We start from the raw sequence: 21,054 nt of genomic DNA, 5'->3' as shown, positions 1-21,054 counted from the left end.
GGAATTTAGGAATTAAAAGTGAACCGGACATGATGGCTGAGTGGGTGTAAAGGTGAGAGGTTCAGCAGTTTGGGTCTCAATCCCTAGGAGTAAAGTCGGAGCCTTGAACATGGCTAGGGGAAGGAATGACGGAAAATAAGTATGCTGGGTGTCATCCATTCATCCCATCCAGACCCACTCTTCATCTTTGTCCCCCTGCCCTGTGCCCGTGAGGCCAATTCATATGGCCCATATCAATGGATTCCCTTGGGCTCTGGTTTCTGTTTGAGTTCCATCAATGGGAGGATATTATGGACTGAATTGTGTCCTAGCCCCCAAAATCATGTTGAATTCCTAAGCTCCAGTACTTCAGAGTGTGACCTTATTTGGAAACAGGGTCATTGCAGATGTAATTAGTTAGGATGAGGTCATTTGGGTGGGCCTAACCCAGCATGTCTGGTTTCCTTATAAAATGGGGAAATATAGGCACAAACACACACAGGGAGAATGCCATGGGAAGATGAAGGCAGAGATAAGGGTGATGTTCCTACCAAGCCAAGGTCTACCAGTGATTGCCAGGAAACCACCAGGAGCTATGGGAGAGGCATGGAACAGATTCTCACAGCACTCCGAAGGAACAACCCTGCTGACACCTTGCATTCCTAGCCTCCAGAACTGTGAGACAATAAATTTGTGTTGTTTAAGCCACCCCATTTGTGGTACTTTGTTACAGCAGCCCTAGCAAACCAATACAGAAATTGGAGGATGGGAGAAGAGTGAACATGAGCTATTTATTCCCCTGGCTCCCTCCTTGCCATGTCCCCACAGGCTGGCGGTATCTCTCTGTCTAAGACCACAGCTCCTGCCAGGCGGCCCTCTCTCACAGCCACTCTCCCCGTATCCTTTGATGCCGATGCCAAGGGATGGAACCAGCTCCCAGCTGTTGTTAGCCCTGGGGCACTGCATTATTCCTTGACAGTTTTCCTAAATCTTATCTCATTTTTATAAACATTCCCTTTATTCAACTCTCATCAATTAAACACTCACCCAGTTTGGTGTGCCATCTATTTCTGCCAAGACCCTGACTGATACAGTGGGGTATGTTTGGAGCCAGAAAAAAAAATCCAAAACAAAAACCTATTTGTTTGAGAATTTAAAAGGGTCTGGGGAATGCATAGCCAGAATAGCCTAAGCACATTTACTGCTGTGCATAAATAAATGGCTTAGAGGATGAAGGAAATTGGCATGGGGTTAAGGTGGTGGTGTCCAGAATTACTTCATTCATTTAGAAAACATTTATTGAAGGCTTACTAGCACGCACTAAACGCTACTTTAGGTGCTGGGAGGGTGGGGGTGGGGGAACAAATAAGTCAAAGCCCTAGCCCTCAAGGAGCTCACAATCTAGTAGCAGCAGACAGACATGTAAACTGTTATTTACATAAGGCACCACAAGTGCTGTAGTAGAAGCCTGGGCTGGAGACAAGAACTGTGGAATGGTCAGCACAGAGGAAAGACAATGAGGAGGGACAGGACTGGAGACTGTTAAGAGTGGACGGTTGAGGGACTGCAATAATTAAGGAGTGGAAAAGACGCCAGGATAAGAGAACAGTAAAGAATAAGTATGACCATTCAGATATATTAAACACTGGGTCCTAGGCACTGTGGTTTACTTAGATTACCTCACTTAATCCTCTTCACAGCTCTCTGCAGGGTTCCATTACCCCTGTTGTACAGATGAGAAACTATGGCTCAAAGACTCTATTTACCCACAGCTAGTAAGTGGGATGACAGAAATGGAACTTCGCGCTGATTACCGAGTTTATGCCTTTAACTACCGGAGGGGCAAAGCCAGGAGAGACCGTGATGCTACGGAAACCAAAGCAGGAGAAAATTTAAAGGAGAAACAAGTAGTCACCATGACAGACGCCACAGAGAGATCAAATAAATGAAGGGTTAACAAGATCTATTGGATCTTGCAATTAGAAAGATTGAAGTGAACTTTGCCTCAGCAGTTTCATTAGCGAAGTGGTAGTAGAACCAATTAAAGGAGTCCAAAGAGCAAATGAGAAGTGGGGAAGTGAAGACTTCTTTACAGGGAGTGTGGCATTAAAGAGGAGAGAGAAAGAAGGTGGAAGTCAGAACGTAGTCAAATGAATGAGCCTTGCCCGAGGAAAGAGGGTTCTGGATTTATGTCAGCAGCAGTGCTGCCAGATCAGTGCTGTGAAGCCCAGCTTTGAGGCTCAACAAGGGGATTGGAAGTGAGGTCTGAGATGTATATGGTCTGGGGGTGGGCGGGGTGGGTTGAGAGGGTGGAAGAAAGGTCTAGAGGGTTTGGATCTGTCCAGGGTACTGGGAGTGAGGGGCCTGCCAACAGGTCAGTGGTAAATAGGAATGGTTAGCAATGTGAGTGGTGCAGTAGGACCCTGACTCAGCCATGGGTGGGCACACAGACAGAGGCATGGTCCCCAGGCAAGAGGGCTGCAATCCTCGGTAGTCCACCTGGGCCTGGGAGGAACACAGGGGCAAGGGAGTCTTCTCTGAAGACTTAGGTAGAATTTCAAGGAGGCTGGGTTCCACTTCCTCACAGACATCTGAGACTGCAGCCTTGGGCTGGGAGAGATGGGAAGGAAAGGGGTCTGGATTAGCAGGTCCTGCGGGAGGAAGACCCAGACTATAGGAAGGAAGGTTTGTCTGGGGGTAGGACCCAGGGGGATGAAGTGCTGGTGGGTAATGGCCTTGGAAAAGTCGTGTTGTGTGGGCAAGGATCCACCTCCAGGTAGGACTAGCGGTGGGTAGTAGGGAGGGGAGTGCACTCACCGGACTCAGGGCTGCAGCATCCCTAAGGTACTGGCCGAGGACCCGGTGCAGGTCTGGAAGTGAAGGCCACAGGGCATGCCTCAGGCTCCTTGGGGGGAAGGAAGAGAAGAGATTGAGTCATGAGAGTGAGTTGGGAGGGAGGAGGAGAACAGTGAAGTGGGGCAGTGAGGAAGGCAGTGAGGTGGCTGAGTAAAGCCTGGAGGGGTAAGCGTGTAGTCAAGGTAATAATGTAAGAGCTTAGGTGCAAACTGAACCTCAGGTGGGGGAGAGAAGTTAGTGGTGGGGAGGGTCAGAAAAAGTAGTACAGAGTGTCCTCAAACAGTGTGCATCAGGGCTTTTGCCCTATCTTTTCTCTCTGTCTGGAACACTCAGGTTATTCCCTCATTTCACTTAGGTCTCTGCTCAAATGCCATCCTGACAGAGAGGTCTTCCCTGACTGCCCTGTCTGGAATAGTACCACCTCCCTTCCCTGTCACTCTATGTCCTGCTCTGCTTTATTTTTCTTTATAACACTTGACTTATTGTATATTTATTGTTATTATATATATTTGTTTTTGTCTGTCTTTCCCCACTAGAATATAGTTCCACGAGAGCCAAGAGTTTGTCTGTCCGCTCTGTCCTGTACCTCCAGGGTGTAGAACAGTGTGTGGCCCATTATAGGTGCTCAAGAAATGAGCTCAGTGAATGAATGAAGAGAGCCAGTGGGGCTCATTGTTAAGTTCCATGGGAAGGTGAGCCAGCGGGAAAGAGTATGGATTAAGCCAAGGTATGCTGGGGGAACCTCCAATTCTTTAGGTTCATATTTCCACATGGAGGGACTTTCGCTGAACAACATTTTAGGCCTCTTCTGTGACCTCACTCATATCTCTCCAGGGGAGGAAGAGTGAGTTATCTGGTAAATGAGGGGGGTGGAGGGGCGGGGGGGGCACTGAGTATTTCTGGTTCAGCAACATCAATTCCTTCTTCTCCCCTAACTTTTTTTGTTGGATCTGGCTACCTGCATCGAGGCTACATTCCAGTCTGCTCATACACACAAGCAGATTAAAAGGTCAGAGACAGACACGTTCAAAGAGAGATGATAGCGTAAGACCATCAGGAGAGGCTGCCTGGAGGAGTTGCCTTCTGAGCTGAGTCTTCTTCAAGAATCAAGAGATGTTACCAATTAAAAGGCTGAGGTGGTCTGGATTCTATCTCTTCTCTTTATAATTTCCAATGACATTTCTCCTTAACCTTAGTTTTCCCACATAAATAAGTCATTCACTAATAAGGGCATGCTATTTAAGGGCACGCTATTTGGCAGACATTGTGCTGAGGTTTTAAAGATGACCAACTAAGGTATAAGGAAGACATGTAAAGAAATAAATGCAGTAAAATGCTACTGGTACTATGATAGAAGTCTGTACAGGGATACAAAGAGAGTAACCAATGGGGGAGGGTTAGGAAAGGTTTCCCAGGAGCTTGTGAAGAAAGTTGCTTAAAGGTAAGTGGGTATTAGTCATCCAGGGAGGATATTCCTGACAGAGGGGACATTACGTGCAAAGGGCCTGAGAAGTAAAACCACTTGGCTTGTGGAAAAAACCACCAGCAGTTTGGCAAGGCTGATGCGCAGGGTGGAAGAGGGTGGAAACGCTGGCGCGGGCCAGACTTTGCGAGGCTTTGCTTGTCATACTAGAATCCGAACTCTATCCTGGGAAGCTAATGAGAAGATTGAAGGACGTGCGTGATATTCAAGTGTGCATTTCAGAAAGATTTTTCTGGTGGTTGCGTGAGGCAAACTGGAGAGAGAAGAGGCTCTGTTTCAGTGAGTAGTGTCCGTAGGGCTAGAGAAAAGGGGCCATTGTTTGGACGCGGTTTAGGAGGTGGAATGACCAGATCAGACTGGATAAGGAGGAGGGAGGCGCCTAAGTGTTTTGGCTTGAGTGACAGGTGGACATTAGCTTTGTGGCTGAGATGAGGAGCCAGGAGGTGGGGGAGTTCGAGGTGTTCAGTACAATGGGTATGTTAGACTGTGAGGAAGCGGTGCCACCCCCAGGAAAGACGTGCAGGAAGCTGCTGAAGCCGCAGGTGTGGACTTGAAGTTGTTCGGAAAGCAGGTGTCAGAGAGAGAGCTTGGAATGCTTATTTAGAGACCGCGGCCCCTCTCTGGCCATGGCCTGCCTGACCCGGGCGGTACCTGTAGTGTGCAGGAAACTGCCACCTCAACAGCAGCAGGCCCAGGAGAGCGCTGAGGCCTAGTACCAGGAGCAGAGCGGTCACCAAGGAGATCCAGGCTACGGAATGAAAACAGACCTCGGCTACCACGGCCCAGGGCCCCGCCTCCGGGCTCCGCCAACCCCGCCCTGGGCCCGCCCCTCGTTGACCCAAGATCTTTGTACGTCTGCGCAGCCGCAGACCAGTGCGGTAGGAGTCTTGCTCTCGCTGCGCCGGCACGCCTCCACGTGCGCAGCTGCAGACCGCCTTTGCCTTGGCTGACCCCTCACCTGTCTCGGAGGCGGTCTCTACCCTCACTGGGTCGGACCAGGCACTCCAGGGACCTTGGTAGGTGGGGCCATGGAGCCTGGCGCGCAGCTGTAAACGGTACCGGGAGCGTGGGCGCAGCTCCAAGATCTCTCCCTGGGCCCCTAGAGGTGGCTCCAGCACCTGCGCAGGGGAGAAGCAGTAGGTGGTCAGGCTGTAGGTGCAAATGAGAGGGCATCGGGTTCCCGAGAGATCAGCATCTGTTGGACCGAAATCCTACTACTTTGAATCCCAGCGCGTCCACTCAAAGAACCTCACTGACAGAAATCACACACCCGGGTGGAAACTTGGAAGTTAGAATACCCAACAGAGACTGAACACCTCCCCCTTCCTGAGGCCTGCCCAACCTGAGAAATGCTCCCTGACACACCCACCTCATCTGCACTGAGAATTACTCATCCTGACACAAATATATACGATATACCCTGAAAAAGATACCGGTGCGCACACACTGGCCGGGACACGTGGACATCCTGCCAGAAGCAATGGAAATCCCAGACACACATATTCAGGGCCCTTTGCAAATCATACACATTCAGCAGAGGATGCCAGAATTACACTAGGTGCTGGAAGTACAAAGACAGATTCTAAACAGAAGGTGCAAGCATTGAGTGTACTAGCAGGGAAACTTTATAACTTAATCATTTAGCAAGCATTTATGAGCTGCTTGTAATATGCTGAAACAGGGCCTCTCACATGTCTAATAAAGATACACACAAGTAAATAATTATTCAATACAAATTATTAGTGCTATAATAATGATATAAGTAAGGCGCCAGGAGCACAAGGGAGCATTTAGTGCAACCCGAGTTGCTTGGTTGGAGGCTACAGAGTAGTTCAGTGAGCTAAGAGCATGGATAGGCAGGCTGGACCATCAAAGATGAGGCTAAGATAGTGGTAGGAGGGATTTGAGGACTGTTAGTAAGATAAACTCAACTTGATGAATAGGGGAAGAGACAAGGAAAAAGGAAGAAGAGTCAAGGAGGATTCTAGGCTTGGGTAAGTGGCAGTACCATTGTCAGAGACAGGGCACAGAAGAGAAATAGGTTTGAGGAAGAAATACTGTATGGGTCCATTTTATTAAGTTCAACAACAGTCAAACTTATCAATGGTAATGTAGGAATAGCGGTTGCCTTGGAAGGGATATGTGCAACTGACTATAGGGGCATGAGGAGTTTCTGGGGTGCTAGAAATAACATATTTTGATCTGGATAATGGTTGCATGTGTGTATACACATGTACAAATTAGTCAACGGCATGCTCACGATTTGTGAATTTTACTGTAGATGTGCTAAGTTTGGGATGTATAGTAGTCCCTGCTTATCCACAGTCTCTGTTCCTACAGTTCCAGTTACCCACTGTCAACTGTGTCCCAAAAATATGAAATGGAAAATTACGGAAATAAACAACTTGTAAGTTCTAAATTGCCTGCTGTCTGAGTAGCATGTTGAGAGCTCATGCTGTGCCGCTCCATCCCACCCAGGACGTGAACTATCCCTTTGTCCTACCTGATAGTTCCTATGTAGCTGTCTCAGCTAACAGATCAATTGTTAAGGTATGGCAGTGGTGATCAAGTAACCCTTAGTTTACTTAATTATAGCCCCCCAGTGCAAAAGTAGTGATGCTGGTGATTTGAATATACCAAAGAGAAGCCATAAAGTGTGTGTATGTGTGTGTAGGAAAAAACATAGTACATAAAGGCTTTGGTACTACCTGTGGTTTCAGGCCTCCACTAGGGGTCTTGGAATGTATCTCCCACAGAAAGGGGGGGGAACTACTGTATGAGTCTGGAATGCTCCTGGAGGTTTTAGGTAGATCTTGTTGGTAAGAAGTTGTATATACTCTGTATGTGGTAAATGAGAATTAAAGTAGAGAAAGAAACTAAAATTTAACTAATGTGTATGTGTTCCTTCTATCTGTCAGGCAGTATGCTAGATATTTATATAATTAATCTTTACTGTAAGTCTGGAAGGTAGATAGCTTTATTCTCATTTCACCAGTGAGGAAACTGGGACTTCAAAAGTTTCGGTAATTTGCCCATGGTATAGAAGTTCCTTTCCATATGGTAAGGTTGGGATGGTTAATGTATGGTTGTTAAAACCATGGAGTTGAAGCACCCACCTAGGGAAAGCGTATGCATTTATCTAGAGGAGGAGAGAGTCTAGGATGGGTCTGTAGGAATCACAACATATTAAGGAAGGATGGAAAAGGAAGAGCCAGGAAAGGAGAGTGAAAAGGTTCAGTCAGAGAGGTAGTACAAGAATCAGAAGAGACTGATATCCCGGTGGCAAAGGGAAGAGAACATTTTAAATGAGAGTAGTCAGCAGTATCAGATGCCAAAGAGTGATTAAGATACCAGTTGCATCAGATAAACACAGATACACAAGTCTAGACATGGATACGTGGACAACCTCACCCCTGACAACAGGCACGGTAAAACTCAGGAATACCCAGTGTGATGAGGTCTGTGGGCATTTGCTCCTTGACCTTACCTTCCAGTCCTCGTGGCCTTCTCCTGTGTATCGGAGCTGATAGCAGGTCTCTTGGGCTGCCCAGGACGAAGGGTGCTGCCACTCCAAAGCCAGCTGCCCACTGGAGACCTCCCTCCAGTGCAAGTTTGGAGTGGGGATGAGCACTACAGGGATGTCATCAGGGACTGGCGTAAGCCCTCTGTGCATGAGACATCATGCCATCGGGCCCATGGGTCAGAAGTGTCAGAGTTGCTGACTCTGGACAAAGGGTCAGGTGCAGTGGGGGTGGGGGGTACTGTGTGAGAGGAGCAGGGAAGAAAGTTCTTACCAGCCTGGTGGATCCAGAAAGGAGAGCCTAGGTAGCTGTGTAAAGCACCCTGAGCCGTGGTCACCTCCACAAGGATGTGAATAACACTGTCATTTCGTGACCTGAAGTGGCAGCGGGAGAACTGGGAGGGCTGTAATCCTGGATTTTCCCCTTCCTCTTCACACTTCTCCCAGATGCGGTCCCTAAGAATCAGCCCCATGGAATCACTGAATCAGGCCTGCCTCAGAGACTAGTCCTGATATTCCCCATCCCACAGGGGCCGTGCTGTGCATGGACATTAATCTGATTTCTCTCTTGGATGGCCCTCCAGGGCTTTCTGTCTTCATGACAATGTTTTGCTTTCTAAAGTTTGCTTCGGTGTCCAGCCCCTTCCTCTTTAGGAAGGAGCTAGATGGTACATGGAGATAGCATGGGCTACTGAGTTCAGGTCTTGGTTTGCTGGTGTATAACTCTGGGCAAATTACTTGGTTTAGCTCTGTCCCAATTTCCTCAATTGTAAAATGGGTTGATAATACCTACTTCACAGGATTGTTTCAAAGGCTCAAGGGCCTTCATCTTTCTGCAGGAAAACATCCTTATGTTTTAAATCTGTTCTTATACAGCAGCCCTCTTTGTCATCTCTATATGTTATTAGACTATTAGATTATTACAATAGTCTCCTGACTGGCTTTTCTACCTCCATTTTTGCCATTCCCTTCCATCTGTTCTCTCCACAGCTACCAGAATTTGCTTCCCAAATGTTGAGCTGATAACGTCCAGAATATATCACAAAGCTGTCAATTTATTTTGATCTTGACCACTGCCCCGTTAGATGCAGCCACCGTTATCTCTTCTTGCCTGGATTCATGCGAATTTCTAACTGGAGATCCCACTTCTACTCTTCTCTCTTTATACCTTCATAGAGAAACGTATCTTTTTAAAATGTAGATCCTATCATGTCACTCTTCTGATTAAAATCCATTAATGGCTACCCATCCCACTTGGAATAAAATCCCAACTCCATACCTGGGCCTTCGGGACTTTATGACTTAGCTCCTTCCGACCCCTCGCTCTCGTGTCCTACATTTCTCACAGCAGGGTGCCACCATTCATCCACACGGGCTTTTCCTTCTGCGCTGCAGCTGTGCCCAACGTGCTGTCTCGGCACTTCCCTGTGACCTGCAGTGCTCTGGCTCTAGGTTTTCACGTCGCTGCTTTCCTTCTTGCTCCTGAGGTTTTAGCTCATCTGTCACCTCCTTGGTGAGTCCTTCTCTGACCACTCAGTCTAAATGAGCAACTCGCCCACCCTGCCCATCCTCCCACTTACTTTCTATCATATAATCTTGTTTCTTTATTTCTTGTTTGTCACCCGCTCCTTTCCCCATGGAAATGGAAGCCCCGACAATGCTAGGACCTTTTCTGTTTTCTTTGTCACTTCATCCCCAGTGCTTGGCACAGTCACCTTTGACAACTGTTTATTAAACGACTGAAATGTGTCTCTTCCCAGCCCCCAAATGGCTGGTTATTATTAAAGTTATTTATCACTTTACACATTTAATATGCTTACTCATTTATTCATCAAATAATTGACGCTATGCCCCTGGCAGTGTGCTAGGACCTATGAAGCCATAGAGGAATAACCTTTATGGTCTCATTTCCGCAGGAGAGGCAGAAAAACAAACAGATGGTATTTTTCTGTGGTGCACAGGCTGGTTGGGAGTATCAAGGAGGATGATCTTACCCAGAATGGGAGGGTCAGAGAATACTTCTGGGATGAGGCAGTACTTAAACTGAGTCTTGGACTATAAATAGGATGCAAAGGGGACAGACGGGCACCCAAGGCACACACTTGGGCCCAGAGAAGAGGGACGGTGCTTTGGGGAAAATTCTAAGTGGTGCAGAGTGCTTCTAGCACAGAGGGCCTGGTGGCAAGTGATAAATGTGAGAGGGCAGACCAAGGTCCTGGATGGCCCTGTGGACTTTCTAGGGAGCTTGAACTCAATCTTGTAGTACTTATGGAGACATTTAGGATTTTAAACAGGGAATTGTCATAATGGGCTTTGTACTTTAGGAAGATCATTCTAACCACAGTTTTTAGGCAAGGATTTGTGAGGGTGGACTAGCAGGGGAGAGATCCATTAGGACACTGATACAGTTTTTTTCTGCATGCCAAGTGAAGAGGATCTGAACATAGGGTTATGGCCATGGGGGTGGAGGGGAATAGACGGACTCAAGGGATACTGAAGAGGTAGAGATGGCAAGGCTTTCTGATTGGACCTCAAGGGTGTAGAAGTGGCAGAAGTCCAAGGTGATTTCTAAGTCCCAGGCCTGAAAAGTTGAGTGGATGGTAGGATGGAGGAAATAGAGGAGGAGCAAGTTTTGACAGAGGAAGTGATAACTCCAGTCTTGCCACACTTCAGTCATTCAAGGCACCTCTGTGCTATGGCAATCTATGCAGTTAGTAAAAAGAACGAGTGGTATTCTTTGTAATCATCTTTAAGGCATATTTGTAAGTAAAAAAGTAGTTTAGCAAACCATACACACACATACATATGCAATTTATACTGAAAATTAACTGTCATGCATAGACATGTATAAATGCATAGAAAAACTGGAAGAATAGGTTGAAACTGTGAATAATGTTTTGCTTCATTATTCATTCATTCAACGACTGTTCACGGAGTACCCACGACATCCCAGGCACTGTAACAGCGGAGAATACATTGGCGAGCAAAGATCAGACACTGACTTTGCCCTCGTGGATCCTGTATAGTCAAGATTAGCCTTTTCCAACTGGGATTCTGAGAGAAAATGTTATCATCAATCAAACAGCCACATAAATTAAAATGTAAAATTGCGACTATGATTAAGCACTTGTTGTATGTGATACAACAAGGATGCATAGTGGTGCAATTGGAAGGTCAGATGCAACAGAGGGTAGATGCAACCACTGTTATCTCTTGCCTGGATCAATGTGAATGTCTCCTTCAGGGAAGGGGTCCTAGAGGAGGCACACTGAGTATAGATCTGAAGGATAAGTAGAAGTTGAACATGGATAAGAGTGCTGGGTAAACAGCGTGTGCAAAGACCCAGAGGCAGGAGGGCATATGACAGATAAGAGGGAACCGAAGAAAACTGGTACTGGGGCCCAGAGAGCGAAAGGCAGCACAGCAAACATGAGGCTGAAGGCTGAGGATGAAGTAAGGGCTGAGTCTTTTAGAACTTTATTAGGCCACACAGTAGGGGTCTTTATCCTAAGACCAATGGGAAGCTATTGAAGATTTTTAAGCAGGCAGTATTATGTCCATTTTTTCACTCTCAAAAAGATCACTTCAGCTCCTGTATGGAGAATAATTTAGAGGATTCAGGAGGTGATCAGCTGATAAGCATTCTCAGTCCTCCAAATGAGAGATGATGGTGATGTACTAGATAATGGCAGTGGTGGGGAAAAAAATGGACAGATTCTAGAAATATTTAACAGGTAAGATCAACAAAGCTTGGTTATAGATCGGATATGGTGGGGGTGAGAAGTCGGTGACGTGTTTGGTGGAAATTCTTGGAGACCAGGCAAAGTTTTGATGGGATTTGATAGACAGTGGAAAGCCAGCAAAGTCTGAGTTTAGCAAAGATCACTCTGCCGGCAGCATGGGGGACCAGCTGGAGGTGAATGAGAATGTGGCAGTGGTCCAGGCGACATGACTGACACTGAACTAAACCAAAGCATTCCCAGTGGGAGTAGAGAGAGGCTAAGAAGATAAAACACCCATGAGTGGAGGCGAGCATGGAGGTCACTTGGTTTTGGGACTGGGAGGGGAGTGAAGAGGGCCAAGAACAGTCTCTCCCTTCTTCCTGCAGGACTGGGCCTCTCTCCCGTGACATCAAGCTCAGTCAGCAGTTCATCTCTCACCTGTCTCTGGGGCAGCACCATGGCCTGCTGTGATAGAAGAAGCCTTGGGAGCTAGCATGGTCCTGTTGCTGCCACTGACAGGTGACGTTCTTCAAGTCCAGGGTAAAGCACTGCAGTCCAATTTCCACTGAATCAGAGAAGGAAGTCCTGTCAGGGCCCACATGCTCCTACTCTAAAGGATATCCAGATTATCTTTACCCACAAACATGGAACATTTACTGCTGTTCTTTGTTCTTCTCCCTGAGCATAGTTCACTTTGAGGTCATCGGGAAAGACCTTGGTTATCATAGCTTCCATGTCCAGCCCAGGCCTCCTTAGAGATTTTTTTATTTCCTCTTCATCTCCCCATTCCTTTATTGTCTCACCTGCATCTCCAGGTAGGTCCACGGTTGCAGGGAGAGACCAGGGTCCCCAGGAGCCATGGAGGGAGACCCCATCAGGTTGGCTGCGCAGCTGGAGCCAGTAGGACTTCCCAGGCTGGAGCCCTGAGATAAGGCAGCTTCCACTCATCACCACCAGAGATGGAGCCTTGAGAGAAGAATCCCAGCCTCAGAATCCAGGTCTGCCTCTCAGCCAAGACAGCCTCATCTCTTATATTTGGGGCCCCATAGCATGCCTGTGGAGAGATGGCCAGTTTCTTACTAGACAGAGATGCACACAGGTTGGGGACCAGGTCATTGGGTTTTAGGTGTGTTCAGGGGTTTTTAGGGAAATCCCCATTAATTTGGAGGCCCCAAACTCTCAATTTTGTCAGTGTGAACAACCCAAAGTGAGAAATCTCTAAATAGACACAGTTGTTGAGGACTATCCACAGTTTGTACTAACTCCCCAAGAACCAAAGCAGTTTGGAACCCCTAAAATATAGCCTGTCCTTTCTTGGGGCAAAGTTAGGGGTAGGAGGTAGAAGGTGGAGTTGAAGAAGGCCAGGATACTTCTCTGACTGGGGAGGTCTGCTGTGGTCCGTACTGTTGGGGCATCACGGGCTGCACACACACAGGCTGGTCCAGAGCAGGGGCTGGGTTCGGCCCCCGCAGCGCTGGGCAGCAGGTTTCTGTGGACAGCAGCTGCGTGACTGTGGGACCGGTGGAGTTCCTGGGGTCCTGGGGGCCGTAGCGGAGTTGGTGCCTCAGGAAATCGCTGATTTCGGGAGCTGGGGCCTTCCAGCTGATCTGAAGTTCCCCTGGTTGGCTGCCGCTCGTGATCTTGGTGATATTGGGGGGAGCTGGTAGGCCTGAGGGCAAGACAGGGCACACTGTGGATTGTAGAGAGGGGTGCGTGAGGCGGGATTGGCTCTCTGGGAGGGCAGGGCAGGACAGGGAGGCGCCTTATCCTGTTTTCCTTCCCTCATGAGAACAGTGACCTCATTCCTGGTTCGTTAGACTCAAGGGCAAGGATCTGTTTTCATCAAGAGCATGGATGTCTGTATCCCTGTCAGCTAGCACTGGGCCCGGGCCCATAGTGAGTATCCCGTGACTGTCAATGAGTGTGTGACTAAATAGGTTAACGATGGGAGGACCAGGAGTCTCCTCTGCGAAATGAAGTCTAGCTCTAGATGCCACGGCTGGGGAGATTGATAAGGGCATCTTGAGGTGTCTCTGGGGGGCTTAGTAATGGAGGACATCACGTTGTCTTGAAAGAGCCCCAACCAGGCCGACTCTGCGGTCTGGCCTGGGGGCAGCGAATGGAGGGGCCAGGGTGACAGGCAGATGGCCCTTACCCACGCTGTCCACGAAGAGCACCCGCTGGGTCAGGTTCTGGTTCAGAAACACGTTCTTCACCCAGAGGTGCAGTGGGAAGAAGAGACGAACTTCATCCTGGGCTGGAAACTGGCACACATATCGAGTTCCAAAGGGGGGCACACTCTGGGAACTCAGGGGGCAGGCCCGGGGCTCCTCCCTGTGGGCACAGGAAAAGTCCATCCTACCCACCTGGCCACCGTCAGCACCCGGGCTGGGCCCAATGCCTACTTCTATTTCCATTACTGCCTTTTTCTTCCCAGGGCTTGGGGTGGGTGAGATGAGGGGTTCTGTAGGGGCTCGAGCTAGATACAGCCAAAGCACATCGGTTGAGTAAGTGGCTACTCGGGACATGCACTTGAAGAAATTCTCTCATGGAGTCAGAGGCAGGGAAGCTACTGGAGTGAGGCTCTGCCGAGGTGAGGACAGGACAGACGCTGGGGGGTGGGCACGGCCCAGCACGTACCCTGGGTAGGCATACAGCAGCTGGTATGTTCCGCTGGGCGCTGCCTCTTCCTCATCCCAGAAGCAAGTGAGGTCCTCAAATGTTCGAGAAAAACACTTCAGGGGCTTTGAGTCCGAGGCCAGCAAGGAGGCATCTGAGGAACAGTCGGTGAGTTGGGCTCTGGGTCCTTCCAGGCATGTTTATGGGAAAGAGTGGGGGACAAGTGGGAGCCTCCTAACTTGCACCCCTCCCAGGGCTCCCTCCTCCTGGCTATCGGTGACCTCCACCCTCCACACACCTCACCTTGGCTGGTGACTTGTGCCAGGTTTTGGGGGGCCGGGAGGAGGCAGGAGGTGACCACCAAGAGAGCCCAGGAGGGCATCTTCTCCGGCACTGTGTGCCTGCCTTAGCCCATCCTCCCTTCAGGAAGCTGGGCCCCAATCCCCTCCCGGGCCAGCCCCTCAGGTTCCTGTCAGATACAGCCCCACGTCCTGTCCCTGTCCCTGCCCCTGTGGGGCCCATCCAGACCACACTGGGGCCAGGGGCCAGGGGAGGGGGGTGGGGCAGAATGGGAGGAGGAATTTGAAAGAGAGGATACAGGCTTTCGGGTGGGAGGGAGATGGGGGTTATGGTTTTGACTGTGTACCAATAGGAGACTAAGCGGCCATGTGTGTCTACATGTCCCATTGTAGAAGAGGGTATTATCAACAAGAATAGTAACAGTAACCGAGCACTTACTATGCCGCCACGTTTCAAGTGCTTTGTATCTATTGACTCAGCTAATCGTCACAATAGTCTATTACTCTGGTTAGAGAGATGAGGAAACTGAGATGCAGAGAAGTTAAAGATTTGCCCCAGGTCACATACCTCCTTGGAGGTAAAGCTCAGGAACCCAAGTGCTCAGCAACCATGCGATGCTCCCGAAAAGTGCAATCTGCCCAGGCATGGCTGTCTGCCTCACCGTCCTCACGGCAGTACAGTGGCTGTTTCCACTTCAGTAGGTTCTCCCTGGAGCTGGACGTGCCCCTTCCATCGTGGGCAGCTCCACGGCTCATCCTTGGCTACTCAAACTGTGGTCAGTAGATGAGCAGCAAAAGCATTACCTAGGAACTTGTTAGAAATGCAGAATCTTCGGCCCTACCCCAGACAGACCGAGATAGAATCTGCATTTTACCAAAGTGCTCAGATGATGTGGATGCATGTTAAAGTTGGAGAAGCGTTGGTCTTCGGTGCTTTCATCTGGTTGCCTCAAAATCATGGGATGGTTGGTGTCAGCTCTTCCGCTGATGCTCATCTTCACACTAGCAGCAGAACAGGGCCCCTTGCCTGAAGCCCAGGCCTCCCCCAGGGAGTGCTGTAGCTGTGGGTGGCTCTAATGCCTACTCTCAGGAGCTTTGACAATTACAGGGCATGGGGGGGGTGCATGTCACATAAACTTCCACATTTAGCCCTTCTGACCTCAGCAGGAGCTCCCATCATAGGCTCTACACACTTCAGTGTCCTCAATATCACCTTTCTCTCTTCCTCCTGAATTAATGTTGCTAACATAGAGAATTATGCGGAGGGGAGAGGGAAGGGGGAAATGGAGACCCATCAGCCTTCCTGTGAGGTCTTAGTTTCTCTGGTACCATTTTTCTGTCAGAGGTCCCTCAGCCAGGTTTGTCCTGATTCCTCTCCAGCTCTCAGGTTCAAGGACCAGCTTCCTTTGCCCAGTGGAGATGACTCTGTGTGCTTCTCCCAGGCCCCAGCCAAGGCCACCCAACCTCTGTCAGGTCAAGTGAAAGGGGAAACAGAGCTTTAATGTCCACAGAGGCCCATTGCTTTGAGGCTGTGTATATGCTGATGACCGCAAACTTAGTATCTCCAACTCCCCTCCAGGCTCCAGATTTGGATCGCCAACTGCCTTCTTGGCATCCCCACTTATATGTCCAATGGGCATCTGATTCTTAAGATGGCCAGAATAAAACTCTGGATTCTGCTTCCTACCCCTAAACCTGTTTTATTTCCTCTAGTTTTATGCACGTCTGTTAAAGGTCCCACTATCTACTCAGCCAATCAAACCGAAAACCTCAATAGTCTTTGACTTCTGTTTTTCTCTTATCTTGTATTCGATCAGGTATCTTTTATTTTTTTCTTTAGTACCCAGATGTCTTTTTATAGAGGATTTATTTATTTGTTTGTTTGTTTGTTTATAGAGAGAGGGGAAGGTGGGGAGAAAGGGATGTGGGAGAGAAACATACATCTGTTGCCTCTCACACACCTTCTACTGGGGACCTGGTCCGCAACCCAGGCATGTGCCCTGACCGGGAATTGAACCAGCAACTTTTGTTTTACTTCGCAGGTCAGTGCTCAGTCCACGGAGCCACACCAACCAGGGCAAGATATCTTTTTAACATGTGCCCTGAATCTGAACGCTTTTTACCACCTCCGCTCCCTCCAGCCTAGCCCAAATCTGGGGCACTGCAGCAGTTTCCCCAACTGCCTCCAGTCTTACCCCCTTCAGTCCACCCTCCACATAATGCAGTGATACGTTTGAACTGCAAAGCATATTTCTTTGCGTCCCTGATAAATTCCTCTAATGATTTCCTGCTGCACTTAGAATGACATCCAAACACCTCCTAATGGCACATGGTCCAGCCTGACCTGGCCCCTGCCTGCGTAAATCTCATCGCCTAACACTGTCTTTTTCACTCTGGATCAGACACAATAGCCTCATTGTGTCTCTCATTCTAATCCTTATCATACTGGACCTTTCTGCAACATTTGATATTCTTCTTCTTTGGGTTCTATGATGTATCACATTCTCCTGGCTCCTCCTACTCCTGTAACAGTCCCCCCACCCCCAGTTTCTTTCTTTGCTCTTTCTCCTAAATGTTGCTGTTCCCCAGGTGTTCTTGCTTTGCCCTTTATATTGCCTGAGTGATCTCAGCTTCAATTTCATCTATGTAGCAGTAACTTCATCACTCTCTTGAAGTTAAAAGGCTAAAGTGACTTCTTAGCCATCTCTGTTTGTTGTTCCATAGGCACTTCAACTCACCAAGTCCCCAAAAGAACTATTACTAACACTACTATGCCCTTTCGGATCTTCTGTGTTTGCACCTCACCGTAGCCTGCCCGGGGGGTTTAAGCCTGAAACCTGACAGTTATTCTCAACTCTTCATTCTCCCTCCACCCCTGCATCCAAGCATCCAAGTCTTAGAAGGCCTGTGGCTAGGGGTGCAGGGCCCACAAGACAAGAGGCTTGTCTGTGAATGTCAGAGAGTTGAGATGAAGACTTTTTGCTCCTGCATGGAGGAGGTCCAGCTGCCGGTCCTTGTCATTTTGCCATTTTTCTCTGCTCCCACACAGCTGGAAAGAGGTGCCTTCCCCCAGTTCTTTCCTTCTTTGGAATATCAAGCAGGACCTGGAATAGGCCTAGGGAGACCACTTAGGTCTATCTACTCTTTGGACAAAGAGCCCAGTAGGCTTCTAAGGTCCAGCCCGAATTAGCAGGCCTAGGCTTTTCTGTTGGCACCGAAGGTCTAAGTCCTGGCTTGTTAGAGCCCCTCTCTGGTCTCTGTGCAGCCACTGCTGAGAGAACCCAAGGGGCTGCTGGATGAGGACTGGCTCAGACAGAAAGTGGAGTGCTGTTCAACTACTGTCCCTAGGGGCAGGGGAAGGGGAAGTCTTGCTCTATAGCATTTGCTGGTTTTTGTGATGTGACCCATGGCCAATTTCAAGCTACTAACCTGATGACACTGAACGTGATTTGGAAGGGCATTGGCTCTCCTGAGCCCGTGCTCGTGCCTTTGCCCGCTGTCTCAGCATTTTCCCAGATTTCCAACACCAGAGTTTCCATCTAGTCAGAAAGTCCGAGATATGTGTCTCCAGGCACTTGGAGTCTCTGTCCCCCCATCTCTTCCCCAGCATCGCCAAACTGCTCTCCAAAATGATTGTTCCATTTGCACCTCCAGTAGTGTGTTAGAGCTCCGCACTCCCCCACACCTTTATCAGTGTTCTTTTAAGTCGGCCGTTCCCATAGTTAGCAGATGGTATCTCCTTAATCAGGGCTTTTTCTGCAGCTTGAATTGGCTTTTATTTCCCTGCTTAAAATCCTTCATGGGTCTGCATGATCCTTTGTGCCAAGACTCCTGAGGCTAGAACACAGCCCTTTGACCTTTCACCTTCCAGTTCTAGGTGTCTCTCCCTCAGAAGGACTCAAGCCCAGCCTCCCTCCAGCCACAGCACCTTGTTACCTTGCTCCCCCAGGCACAGAGCCCTCCAACCTCTTAGCCTGCTGGGACCTTCTTTGTGATTCAAGATCTGTCCCCAAGTCACTACTTCTCAGGGAGTCTTTTCTTATCTCCCAACTATATGTAATGGGGGAAAAGGCTAACTTAAAAAGAGAAATGCAATTTTACATTCCTTTCAGAGGCCTCAGTAGGTCTTTTGTGGTCAGAAACAACTTGGTGAGCCTGTGGGTGTGACCTGGATAGGAATGCATTAGAGAGCAGAATAGGAAAGTGATGGGAATTTCGGCATGTTCCCTGCTAACTCCCGAGAGAAAGGAGGAGGGCCAGTAAGTAACAGCAGCAACCTGAGGAGAAGAAAGCTTCACCAAAGAGAAATGACTGTTGGAGGAAAATTTTATTTTATTTTTAGATTTCATTTCTTTATTTTTAGAGAGAGGGGGAGGAAGGGAGGAAGAGAGAGAGAGAGAAACATCGATGTGTGAGAGTTCACACGCCTCCAATCGGGGACCTGGCCTGCGACCCAGGCATATGCTCTGACTGGAAATCGAACCAGTGACCTTTTGGTTTATAGGCAAGTGCTCAATCCCCTGAGGCACACCAGCCAGGGTTGTTGGAGCGAAATTTTAGAACAGTGGTGCCTAATACTCTGTTTTAAGTTTACACCCTATTCTGTGAATGCTTAGCTTCTTTATAGCACCCTAGACACTCAGTGAAAATGTCCTATACATAAAACCTGATATTTGTGGTGGTTTGGGAACAAAGGGAGAAATACCTTTTCTGATCCCAGTGGAGCTGAGAGAGGATGGCAGCCATGGAAAGTGAGCACCCCAGTGATCAAGAATTGAGCAAGAGCAGGGATGCAGATGGAAAGGTGATCGCGCAGGTGTAAACCCTGGCAGAGTCCTGGTGAAAACAGAGGAGGGTGCGGGCTTCCCTGAGAAAGTGGAAGAGGGACTGAGCTGTTCCAATGGGGTATAAATGGAAAAGGTTACACCGAAGGGCTGCCTCGAGGACCTTCGGGTTGCAAACATACGATGTGTTCTTCCTCTGAGTCCCCCCCAAATTTTGTGCCTCTGTTGGGGTACTTTCACTCATAAGCAGCCATGCTATGCCTCCACCTTAGCTAGACAAAATGTGAGCCCTGCCAAGTGCGGACCCACCCGTCCTGGGGTAAAACCATGCTGGTGGGAGTGGGCCTGCCTCTTCTCTGATTCCCTATTCTACCGTTATCCTACCAGTGACCAGTACTGAACACGTGCCCTTTTCCTTACTTTATGGAAGAGAAAGTGGAGGCTGAGATGGACTAAATGAGTTGTCCAAAGTCATTATTGAGGAGCAGGGCTGAGGTTTTAATTCAGGTCTGTTTGACTCCAAAGTCTGTCATTTAACCACCGTGTAGGCACCCCTGACTAGGACCTCGGGTTCCTCCATTTTACTCATTGATTTAACATTATGAGCTGGGCACGGGGCCTGGTGTGTGTCTCTCCCACAGTATGAGGCTGAATTCAAAATAGGCACCAAGAGGGAATTTAAATAAGTGGGAAAAGGACCAGCAGGTGCTTAGCAGCAACCCCAAGCGAGAGAGCTGCCATCCTGGTTCCTGAGCTGCTTGTGCTGAGCTGCCAGGCTCTCTCTGACCCCTGAATCCATGTTTCCTGCTGAGGAAACGGGAGGACCAGCCTACGAAGGCCAGGCTCTGGTTGGCCTGCTCCACCCCGGGACAGGGCCAGGGGTGAGATAAGAGGATGCACAGCCCGTAGGAGGGGCCTGAGCTGCCCAGAGGGCCATGCAGGAAATCACTCCTTCCTTGGGGGCTGAGAGGGAATGACTCGGCTGGCTGGTTGGAGTTCCGTTTTTGTGGCCAGGACCAGCTGCAGTGGGGCCCCTTGGACAGCGAGCTCAGGTTCTCCTTCCCCAGCTGCCTGCATAACGAGGCTTTGAGAGGTGTATCCTGAGCTTCCCTCTTCTCTATTCCATCATTTCTCTGGATACCAGTTTGTGCTGCCAGACTGGTCTCTTGCTCCAACCTCTGCCCAGCCTAGGCCATCACCTGTGAGATGATAGCTCTAGAGAGAAGCAACTAAAACTAGACAGGTGTGGGGCAGGTGAGGCTGAGTATTTAGGTGCTCTGTACCTGCAGTTTGCTGCCTTGTTCATAGTGGGGCTCTGGGTGCAATGGGCCACAGTGGAAATGTGGGGATCCTCTGTTGGGAGCAGGTGCCCTTGGGTCCTGCCCTTCGCCCAGGACCTGGCATGAGATCTGTGTTTTTGTGTTGAATTTGGAAGTTGTACTATACCCCAGTCTGGTTCCTTTTCAGTGTCCCAGAGAAACAACATAGTGTCGTGCCTAAGAGAGAGACTCTGAAGTCGGAATACCTAGGTTCGAATCCCAGCCCTGCCATTTACTAATTGTCAGATTTTGACTAAGCTACTTAACTTCTCTGAGCTTGTTTTACCTTCTGTAAAATGGGGATAATAATAGTACCCACCTAATATGTTGTTCAAGATTGAAGGAGTTAATACATGCTAAGTGCTTGGAACAGTGTCTAGCAATTAAGTGCCATTTAAGTATTAGCTTTTTGTTCTTTTAGTAACTGGCATCTCCATCAACCCAGTTATCTAAACAGAAGCTTGGCAGTAATC

General features: G+C 48.8%; 1 protein-coding gene across 1 annotated transcript; it reads right to left on the bottom strand.

Moving 5' to 3' along the window:
* Positions 1 to 1,289: 1,289 nt before the first annotated feature.
* Positions 1,290 to 14,561, bottom strand: MPL (MPL proto-oncogene, thrombopoietin receptor). Its single transcript, XM_045859172.1, has 12 exons — positions 14,483 to 14,561; positions 14,201 to 14,333; positions 13,716 to 13,894; positions 12,931 to 13,229; positions 12,364 to 12,526; positions 11,999 to 12,125; positions 8,113 to 8,294; positions 7,806 to 7,948; positions 5,277 to 5,436; positions 4,970 to 5,066; positions 2,797 to 2,884; positions 1,290 to 2,589 (listed from the first exon to the last, which is right to left on the bottom strand). The coding sequence occupies exons 1-12, from the start codon at positions 14,559 to 14,561 to the stop codon at positions 2,302 to 2,304; spliced, it is 1,938 nt and encodes a 645-aa protein (XP_045715128.1). The 3' UTR covers positions 1,290 to 2,301.
* Between the last annotated feature and the right edge of the window lie 6,493 nt (positions 14,562 to 21,054).

This window comes from Phyllostomus hastatus, unplaced genomic scaffold (assembly GCF_019186645.2).
Source record: "Phyllostomus hastatus isolate PE091 unplaced genomic scaffold, TTU_PhHast_1.1 phas_scaffold_182, whole genome shotgun sequence".
In the NCBI taxonomy this organism is placed as follows: domain Eukaryota; kingdom Metazoa; phylum Chordata; class Mammalia; order Chiroptera; family Phyllostomidae; genus Phyllostomus; species Phyllostomus hastatus.
The sequence above is the reverse complement of the archived record's forward strand: the minus strand, read 5'-3'. Positions and strand labels throughout refer to the sequence as shown.

Coding starts and splice junctions, on each gene's coding strand:
- MPL (XM_045859172.1), bottom strand. CDS start 14,561: ATGCCCTCCTGGGCTCTCTTGGTGGTCACCTCCTGCCTCCTCCCGGCC. Junction 14,334..14,482: donor GGCACAAGTCACCAGCCAAG/GTGAGGTGTGTG, acceptor ACTGTTCCTCAG/ATGCCTCCTTGCTGGCCTCG. Junction 7,949..8,112: donor TTTCTGGATCCACCAGGCTG/GTAAGAACTTTC, acceptor ACATCCCTGTAG/TGCTCATCCCCACTCCAAAC.